Source organism: Pygoscelis adeliae, unplaced genomic scaffold, assembly GCF_000699105.1.
Source record: "Pygoscelis adeliae isolate BGI_AS28 unplaced genomic scaffold, ASM69910v1 Scaffold181, whole genome shotgun sequence".
Classification (NCBI taxonomy): Eukaryota; Metazoa; Chordata; class Aves; order Sphenisciformes; family Spheniscidae; genus Pygoscelis; species Pygoscelis adeliae.
In genome coordinates, this window is record NW_008824360.1 from 561730 (window position 1) to 571863 (window position 10134).

Consider the following 10134-nt stretch of genomic DNA (forward strand, 5'->3'; position numbering starts at 1 on the left):
GTCAAAGGGAAGTGCCAATCCAAAGGCTAGAAAGGCTCACCTCCATGAGGACTACCCGGTACCACTGCGTACCGGTCAGAGCACTGCTGATGAGGGCTTCCTTGGGTTGGAGCTTCCCAAGCGGGTGGCAGAGCAGGAGGACACCAAGGCTTAAAGGTGACAATGCAGGAAGCACCCTGCTGTCTCCAGCACTGCTGGGTGCCAAGACTTCACGGTCTGCAGATGTATTCATCGGACCAGCTGAGGCAGTGCTGGACGCCATCCCGGCACAGCCTCCTGGGCACGCAGGAGCAGTACTCGTAGAGCACAGGGCTGCAGCTCCACCACTCCAACCCGCACGGGGGGCAGGCGGCCACTGGGAGGGATGGAAAACAGGGAACAGAAATGCTTCTGCTGCACTGACCCCTTCCCTCCTTTCTTATGCAGGTAGCTACCCTTTCATCCCTGGCAGCTACTGAAAAGCCACTGGTGATGACCCTGAATCTGTGAACCCACCAAAGAGGACACTCGTGGGAGACAACCAGGGACCATGACACTGCAATGACCTTCGTGGCAGGCATGCTATCCTGGGAGGAACAACTAGATGTCATTTATATTTTTAGCAAGCTACTCTAGAGAAAGCTGCTGACACAGGCAGGTCTCTCCTGAGGTTCAAAGCCACAGGGGTGACTTAGGAACAAACCTGCTACACATTTTAGTGAGAGCAGGATCTAGATGGCTTTGAAGCTGCTGAGGCACGCTCAGTCCCCCTGGCTCAGAAATGTACCCATCTCCAGACCAACAACCAAAGGCCAGTTTGAATGATCGCTGCTGCCTACAGCTACGCATCACGATGAAACTGCTCCACGCTCAGCAAGCCATGGAGGAGGAGTGACTTTTGGGGCTGGGAGCAAAGCACAGAGCCCTTTCCCTCTTGGTTGCCACCAGGCTTTGACACAGAGCCCTTGGCAGCTGATGGGATGGAGCCTGCATGGTTCATACTCATGCCCTATCCTAGCTATTTTGTGTTTTAGCAGTGGATGCCAGTCTCCAGGCGTTTCCAGCAGCATCAGTGAGCACCACACTTGTACAGCCTATTTCAATCCATCAGCAGAAAAGACCTTTTGCCCAACAGTAGCCAGAAGAGAGACTTACAGCTCCCCATCTCATCAGAGCAGTCTCCACAGTCGTTCATCCCGTTACACCTCTGATCGGCATAGACCCAGTACCCAGGGTTACTGCAGCGGAAAACCAGGTATCCCGGAAGGCTGCGGGGCAAGTCACCTGCAAGGGTGGACACACAGGACATGTGCTGAACTCCACCGGGCACAGATGCACCAGCTAAAATGGGGATGGCAGCTACCAAAGGCTGCTGTCATGGGGGGTCGGTCAGTCCTTCCCCGTGCAGTGTCAGGGCACGAATGTCACCGCAGATGGGGAACCTGTGGTTGGAGAGGGAAAGGGATGCTCGTGACTGACCCAGAAGCAGAGTCTGGGTGCCCTAGGCTTCTGCTTTAATGAGGTTTTTTCCAGGGTAACTGGACACGAATTAACTGTGTAGGCATACAGTTTTCCTCCATTGGTTAAACTGCATCATTGTTTAAAAACACCCTAGGAAGATCAGAGGAGCTTGGAGTCTTTGATTCCTGGCACTCCTGCTGGGTTTTGGGCAGTGCCATCTCTCAGCGTCTGCCCTACAAAGGATCTACCAGGCTTATCTGCTCACATATGTGGCCAGAAGCATGGAGGAGGATTAGCGGGACACCGGCTGCTGTCTCACAACAGGAAAGACCAGTGCGGGGAGGACGGTCGCAACAAAACCGCTCACCACAGAGTTCCTCCTGCTCATCCTCTCTGTTCCTGCAGTTGCTGACTCCGTCACAGACCTGGCTGGCCGGGATGCAGATCACTCTGTCATCGCACAAGAAGCCTGTCTGGTTATTGGAGGCTGCACAGAAGCGGTTCACTGAAGGGAAAGCAAGAAATACTTTATTTTCCAACATTTTCATGGAATGAGGAACAGATCAAGGGGAATAAAGGAGGATTTCTGAAATTCATTTGTTGTTCTGGAAATAACCAGGGCCCAGGATTAATCTCTGGTAGGTTCATGGCAGAGTCTGAAAACTATACCAGTGGTCTGAAGCATGACTGTGCCACCCAGAGTTAGCACAGCCCTACAGAGCAGGACAGCAGAGCCGAGGAACGGCTGGTGGCGACTTGGGCTGCGCAAAGCTGGCACAGCCCCGTACCACCCTGCTGGTCCCTTTCCTTCCTCCCGGCCTGCGCTGGGAACCACCACTTCACGCACGGTGATGGACATGAAGGCTCTTCTCACGCAACACCATTTTCTACCTTCCTTACCAAAAATATAACGACTCTTGGTATACCAACCTGGCGCACGTGGCAGGAGTCCCAGTGCCACTGCCAAGCCCACGACAGCAGCGAGGATGAGCAGTGCCGTGGCAGAAATGCAGGCATGTCTCCGTGTGCAGCCTGCACGGGCACTGTGTGGCTGGCAGCAGTCTGTTGGGAGGCAAGAGCAAGAGGTGAGGGGCTGGGGAAGGGTCTGACAGGGCTGAACAGGGTCAGGGTGTTTCAGAGGGGAATGGCACAGAGCCACAAGGGTGATGTTTCAGGGGCTCTGCATGTGGGACTGGTAGGAGGCTGCTGGGGTTTAGAGGTTGAGTTTTAATAGCCAGACTTAGATGTTAAACACATCCTCATAGGGAATTTCGCTGCTTGCAGTGTGGAAGAGCCCATGCTGCCGTTGCGGAGCATTGGGACCGAACAGCACAAACGTCACATCTCCATCAGAGCTCGCCCAACACACTCGGATGCAGAAGCGTGGAGAAGGCCAAGCCCCTGCCCAACCCTGTGGGACAGCAATGCCCTTTTCACATCGGGAACAGCCAAAACACAGGGCAGGTCGGTGTAAGGCTAGGAAAGGTGCCTTCCCAGAGCCCACAGCAAAACTCCTCAAGAGGTAAAATTTCATTTTACAGCATTTCGGGCTTCCTGCCCCAACCAGGACTCTAACGCTCCCACAGAACGAGGCTGAATTATCAGCCTAAAATGGTGGGAACTGGCCAAAGAGCAGCCCTTTCCCTCCCCAAAGACATCTCCAGGGTACAAAGGGCAGCAACCTTCCAGGGACTCCAACTTTCAGAAAGACACATACATAAATCAAACCAAATCCAGAAGCTAAAGGCCAAACCCACAGCCATTGCAACACAACAGCAGCACACGTAAGAGCAACACCGATCAGCTGCCCTCATCTCAGCTCTCTGCAGCACCAGTGCTTTGTCTCTAAACCAACATTGTATTTTCTTGCATTCCTTTGTACTTCCAGACCAACAGGAAAAAAAAATAATGTGATCATCTGGGAAACACGTAACCAGTCACTTAAGACAACCCTGCATGTATAATTCGATTTTGGTATTTCTGAATTTAAAGAGCTTTGATCGAAAAGTTAGAATTTGTCTTAGCTGTGCTTCATATTTACTTTGTTGTTGTGTTGTACAAACACCAAGTGAAGGCACGGCCTTTGCTCAACAGCAAAGGGATCCCGGCTGCAGTAACCACCCCCTCCGTCATGCTTGAGCAGGAATCAAACGCAGAACATTTCAGCTTAAAAGTGGTGAATTACAGCATGTCTGTGTCCACAAGTCAACACTTTTGACCAGAAAGCACAACAGTTGCAAATAGACACGAGTATAAAATGATGACAGTGATGAAGTGTTGTTACAACCCGATCTACAGGTTTGCTATTGATTGTTCGATCTCACCTTCTCCTTCTTAATACAGACAAAATTTGCTGAAGTTTGGCTATTAAAACATATAGAAAGCCTATAGCAAGTTCATTATGAGCCCTTCTGTGGCAGACAAAGAATACCTATCATGCTACTATACCGTAAGACTGCCAACTCCAGGCCAACAAAGAACAGCTTAAGTTTATTAATTTTATAGTCTGGACATTTCACTACACAGAAGGGGGGGGGGGGCAGGAATCAGTCTCAACAGACCATAAATGCTGGTTGTATTTTACATTACATAGATAATTTCAACTGATTTATACTTTAATAATAAAAGTGTTGAGCTCCACATTTTATTTGTTACCTCTTTCTTCAGAGAAGGACTTTGTTGACTCAAAAGTAGCAACATCACCATTTCTCTAGAAGGAAAGGAATAAAAGACCGTTTACAGAAGCAGCACACTGTAACCACACAAGGTATGCCTTTCTAGTTCTCATACCATCTTACCCAGGAATATATAATGTATTCCTTTATTTTTACATAGAAGCAAAAATTGCCTTGGTGGAAACGTGGCCCGGATTTAATTTGCAAAGCAATCAATCAGACCACCTTTTAAATCTTAGTTACCCATTTGTAAAACAAACACTAATGCAAATCCAGCACTTTATATCAATACTTTCCTTTTGTATCAAATTATGTTAAGTAGAAACAACTCAAAATCTCACAGAAACCCGTGATAAAGAGGTCAGACAAACAATGTTATCAAGAACACATGTACTTTAGGAAACAGCTGCACATAAGATTTTTCCGAAGAGAAGGACTGTACCTGGGGGTGAGTTTTGTTCATGCTCCCCAGAGCTACAGCCCTCACAGCAGCACAAAGGACCGCAGGGAGTTTTCTGCACCTAACAGGAGCGATGTTACCAGGATACAAAACCCAACAGAGGTAGGAAAGCAAGGACCATGCTGCTGCCTGGGCACGCAAGCAGGAAGGGACGGGGAAGGCAGCGCCGAGCCTGTGCTCCAGCTCTGGTTGGAAGCGGGGTTTCTGGTTTGCTTCTCATTCCTTCTGGTTCCATCTTGGTTTCACAACAGGGCATTAGGCAAATCATAAAGGACACAGAGATTTTTGGATGCAGAGGACCCTGCTGCCACTCCTGACGCCACTTCGGAAGACGAACACAAACCCCTAGCTGATGCTGACTGCATTAACCCTGGTGCTGGTCAGGGAGAACCTCCCTTCATGATGAAAGCTTGAGGGAGGAAAGTCTGATCATCTTCGTGCAAGTCTCTTTTCTCCCCACCTCCTTCCCAAGACAGAGCTGACACGCTGACCTCATAGCAGCATCAGCCCAGACTCCTGCAAGATGATCAGATCTCAGCAGACCTGTGCAGGATACAGCCATCTGGAATAGCTTCCCCGCTTGGGCAACGAACACAGGCAGAGCAAATCCTCCAGGGTCCTCTCTTTTACTAGCATACTTGAATTTCCAGGCCTGCAGTAAGGCTTAGCAGCTCAGCCTGTAGCTAACATGAACTTACAAATAGATTGCAGCCTCCTAAACTGGCTGCAGGTCTCAGCACAGCGCACGCAGAGTGGAGTTTTGCAGCTTCAAGGGAAAAATGTCATGAGCACGCAGCTTTGCCACCGTGGTAGGGGGGAGAAAAATCACTGGCATAAAGTGTTCAAGGAGCACGTGTTCTTCTTGCTTGCAGGAGAGTCCATAGGACAAGTGCCTCCAAATTGTTGCCACCTCACAGATCACAATTCCTCCCCAAGCACTAGCAAAGCTAGCTCACCAGGGCTTCGGAGGAGAAGCTGGCAGCTATATTGCCTATAAGTTGGCCCCGAGACAGTTGCCTCGAATCGATTCAAAGCACCAAATAAAGCCCAACGTGGAGGAACAATTACGGCTACTTCCCTCTCCATCCCCACACATACAACTCATCTTAATTACGTTATCACTGAGTTAATATACGCTTCTTGACAAGGACATCTGCCAACCCTGCACTCACCTGTTCACAGACCAGCCAGAATTAAATACAGTCTTTTAGGAGCTCCTTCTTCAGCATGGCAACACCAATTTGTCCAAAGCAGAAGCTTCTCACAGGAATACATCACTGTTAAACTTGGTGCTAGAAAGCTCTCCTGTTCTGAGGGGAATTCTGGGTGAAAACACCAAACCCCAAGTAGAAAGCAGTCTGCAAGTCTGGGCACCTTCTACAATATGGAAGAATGACAGATTAAAGGTTAAAACCTACGTATCTTAAATTCTGTATCTGTTTATCTTTAAAGAGGAAGTTATAGTTTCTAACGAGACTTGATACAGAAGGACTATTTTGAGCCTTCAAAAAGCTTTTTAGGTGACTGTGAGTTGGCTAAAAGTCCCATGTAAGAGCCAGGTCAAGCAGGCTATCCATGCCCCACGAAACAATCCATGATGAAAATGTTTAAAATGCAGAGTAAACCCTCTCTTACAGGCAAATGTCCGTAAGACCAGACATCTACCACCATGTTTCCTACACCGAGATTATCAAGCTCAGCTTGGGTTATAGAACAGTTACCCCACATCAAAGACAGCTAGTTCAGAAAAATGAGTTCATGAGAATGAGGTTACAGACACAACGAGCCCTTGTGAAGTAAAAAAAAAAAAAAAAAATTAAAATCTTTGCTAAAGATCAGAGAAGCTGAAGAGGGAGCACAGATTAAGATATCCAGTATGGTAGGAGACTATTGTTAATTCGAGCACCTAAAAAAACCCAACCCATCCCCCAAGCCCCGCCAAATGTACCGTGGCTATTTCTGCCAGCAGTGAATTGCACACACTTGAGAAGGTTGCCTCATTTGTGTCAAGATGATTCCGTATAAAACCTGATACAAGTTCAATTGAACACATGCCTAAAGAGAATATGAAATGCTTTCCTCCTGCAATTTCAATAATTTAAAGCCCTTCATTTAAACAGTGGTCTTGGGCAGAGATCAAACCCAAATTGCAGCCTCTGAAAATGAAGATGTCAGGAAGTCAAACATTTAACAAAAAAAGAGTACGACAAGCCATTTTGCAAAGTCAAATGCCAAAATAGCTTAAATAGTCCATTTAGATTCGAAATCTTCAGGAACAGTTCAATTACTGCAGCCTAGCTAGGGTCTGACCTTGCTGAGGGAAGATACCTTGACAAGCGCTTACAAGGACAACACTTAAGAAATTCTTCAGACTCTGGCTCGCTCCGGAAACAGCAGTGCCAAGTGACAGATTGCCACAGGCACAGAGTTTCCTGTGACCTAACAGCACCTCACTGAATCACTGGCTTCACTGCACAGATTACTTAGCTCCAATGTCATTAAACAGCAAACAAAAGACAAAACACGTAGAAGTTCTGTTTTCTCCCTTTGTTGTAGGCAGATACAACGCCAAATGAAAGCAGAAGTTGTCTGTTTAACTCAAATCCAGGAACGTAAGCAGTAAAGTCAAAACGTTTTGGAAGAGAAAGTTTTGCAAAATCAAGTCATGGACATAACACAGGCTGTACTGTACACATCTGAAACAGGCAAATAGCCATGTTTTCGTGAAGCTGTAACACTCCCTCTGCAACTACATGTAGTAGTAAAGGAAAATGACAGTTATTCAGTTAGAAAAACTGGGATTGCTGAAGTCTCTTGTGGAAAGGCAATCCCCAACAACATAGTGCTAAGACGACAGGCAATAATCACTGAGGTAGAGCCCATATTTACAAAGTAATTTTTGAACATCCGTTGCACACATCACACTTGATACTGCTCAAAGCTGAACACTGGCGTCCTGCACTGACACAGGGCTGTATACTGAGGTTTGCACTACGTGAGCAGAAACGCACGTCTCGACTGAATCACTACTGCAGACAGAGGGATTTCCCGCCCCTGCTATCATGCAAGTGAAGCGTTCCGAAAACATCACACCATCGATTTTCACAACAGTCACGCTTGAGGCCTTTGCGATAATGCCACCTACACACAAAGGCACCTGTCAATGGCTGCTGGCACCCAAATTTCTGGGCTACCATGTTGTCCCACTGAAGAATTTGGCATGAAGAGGTACCACTAATTTAAGACTTTAAATTGCAATTTCTGCACATTGATACAAGCCTGCCTAAAACAAACATCGCTTAATGCTCTTAAACCTCATTGACGGAAAAACTGCTCGAGTCCTTCTAGGCTGGGGTTTTCAGCAGCACTGTACAGGCCACTTAATGCACGTTCCTGCTTAACGGCCCCTGCAAGGCTCCATCATCTGTAGTTACATGACCATCAGCATTACAGCCGAATTCGGAATGACTATTGAACCACTTTGAACAGCGAGGGAACACATCACTGTATCTCCAGAACCTCTACAGTTCTCACCAGAATTCAAAACCTGAAGAAGTGTTGTTTGGGTTTTTTTTTTTCCAAAGCTTCAAGGGAGTTCTGTACAATCAGCAAAATATGATGATGAGTTGGAGATCATGCATCCTAGCCAGCTTTCAAACGCTTACAGAGACCTTAAAATAAATCCCATACAACCCCAACTTGCCAATGCTATGGGAACCAGCATATAGTAATCCCCTCAAAGAAAAGAACCGCAAAAAATATATTAGAAATAATATGAGGGACATTGTTAGTTGTTGTTGTGTTAGTGAATCATATAGCAAAATCGGGTCACATTGCCCACGAGAGGAATGCTGCAGACAGGCTTTCATACTGAATATGTTGTGGTCAATAATTAACCATAGCAAAAAGCTATATAGTCAACATTTTCTATACAGTCAATTTTATTTGTCTGTTCTCATTTCTCAGGAATCAACTTGTTTCTGTAAATGAAGTTACAAGACTAGAATAGTTAATCAAGAACAGAAAGTAGAATTTCTTCAGAAAACACAGGCACTAACTTTACAAGCAATTTAAGACTTAAAGGCTAAAGTTTGACAAAATAATTGACCATGTTACGTTCTCTGTGTGAAGGGATACGTCCGTAAGTTTTAACGAAGTTTCCATCTTTCACAAACTGAGTTCTAGCCTACAGTACCTCACAAATGCTTTCCGTCTCAGATATTGCCACACTGTAGAAAAAATATATTTCTATTTTTGGAGACAGGGTTGTTTGTGCATGGACATTAACAAGTACAAAAATTCAGCAGATAATTTTATAATATTTTCTCTTAACTACAACAGAAAGTGCAACACTAAAAAGGCATCCCCTGCCTACTTAAAATTTCTTATACCTTTACAAAGCTAACTCTGAATGTACACATTACATCCTAGAACACACAAATAAGTTTGAAAGTGTCATGGCAGAAGTATGGAAAGCATGCTTACAGCTTTTGTAAGCAAAAAGACACATAGCAAACACCAGTGAAAAGTGATTATGTCTGGAAACAAACATAAATCCAAGATGTCTGAATCTTCACTACTAGTTGAAAACAAAATCCCATGACATTTGTTGATTCTGTAACTTTATTTGCATTTAAAGACTGGCTGCTAAGCTTCTTATCTGAAGAACCACCACAAACAATCAGGAGTTGCTAGCTCTGTTAGAATTAGTCTATTGGATGCAGTGGAGACTTGTTTAAATTGCTGATTGAGCCAGATTGACTTTTGTAGGAAGAGGTCCTGCTTCTTCATGTTCCTCAGTCTTGCATCTAACCACAACAAGTGCAGAGGATGGATATCTGTTCAGTTTTTGTTCATTCATGTATTCCAAATCTCCATAGATGCTCAGCTTCTGAAATATTTTAAAAATTTACATTAAGACAAAGACTCTCAATACTGTGAATAAAATGCATTTCATTATGCAACTGCATTCCTGGTTCTGATGGCTGCAGTCCTTCAACACAAGTTAAACCAGGCTTTCTGTCACATCTGAAATTCATGGCTGGAACTAGATTTGAGTCCAAGAGAGATGTATTAAATCTGCCAGGACAACAGTAGATACAGTGCTCGTGTAACGGCTCCTTCAGTTTACAAATACTGTAAGCTTTGCTTATTTCAGAAGTGCGGGGATCTCTCTGGGCACTAGAGATGCGAGTTCAGCCAGCTGCCCTCTGATCAGACTCTCTGTGCTCACCGATAATATGCTGTCACTTCCGTTCTCACTATTGATCCTCCTGGATTAAACCCATACCGGGTTCCACCTACACTATCCAACCCTCAGTATAGCTTTATTCCCAGAGAAATTAGAAGCAGCCTCCATTTAAGAGTAATCTGAAGGTCGTCGAGAGGAGAGCGCTACAAACCAAAAGACATCATATCTGGGCTGCCTCAGTAAGGCTCAGAGCACCTACCAGCCACAGGAATGAGCAAGAATCGTTCAGCTACAAAATGAACATTTAAATAACAAAATTGGTTTGCTAACCACATCTGCAAAATAAAATAAAAATAACAAAAAAACAC

At 45.6% G+C, this 10134-nt stretch overlaps 2 protein-coding genes across 2 annotated transcripts in view; both read right to left on the minus strand.

Annotated features, from left to right (window-relative positions):
* Positions 1–209: 209 nt before the first annotated feature.
* LDLRAD1 (low density lipoprotein receptor class A domain containing 1) lies at positions 210–4578 on the minus strand. Its single transcript, XM_009319791.1, has 6 exons — positions 4558–4578; positions 4096–4150; positions 2371–2502; positions 1808–1945; positions 1135–1263; positions 210–355 (listed from the first exon to the last, which is right to left on the minus strand). The coding sequence occupies exons 1-6, from the start codon at positions 4576–4578 to the stop codon at positions 210–212; spliced, it is 621 nt and encodes a 206-aa protein (XP_009318066.1).
* A 3909-nt stretch (positions 4579–8487) lies between these two features.
* The window catches only part of TMEM59 (transmembrane protein 59), a 6163-nt gene continuing 4516 nt past the window's right edge, over positions 8488–10134 (minus strand). The window contains exon 7 of the mRNA XM_009319836.1: positions 8488–9466. Within this exon, the coding sequence (XP_009318111.1) occupies positions 9311–9466 (156 nt within the window). The 3' untranslated portion in view covers positions 8488–9310. The remainder of the gene's footprint in view (positions 9467–10134) is intronic.

What these genes read in the sequence shown, in the direction of transcription:
- LDLRAD1 (XM_009319791.1), bottom strand. Translation starts at nt 4,578, where the DNA reads ATGAACAAAACTCACCCCCAG. An exon ending in TGAGCAGGAGGAACTCTGTG is followed by an intron (nt 1,264 to 1,807) that starts GTGAGCGGTTTT and finishes CCACCCTTGCAG; the next exon opens with GTGACTTGCCCCGCAGCCTT. An exon ending in CTCTGATGAGATGGGGAGCT is followed by an intron (nt 356 to 1,134) that starts GTAAGTCTCTCT and finishes CATCCCTCCCAG; the next exon opens with TGGCCGCCTGCCCCCCGTGC.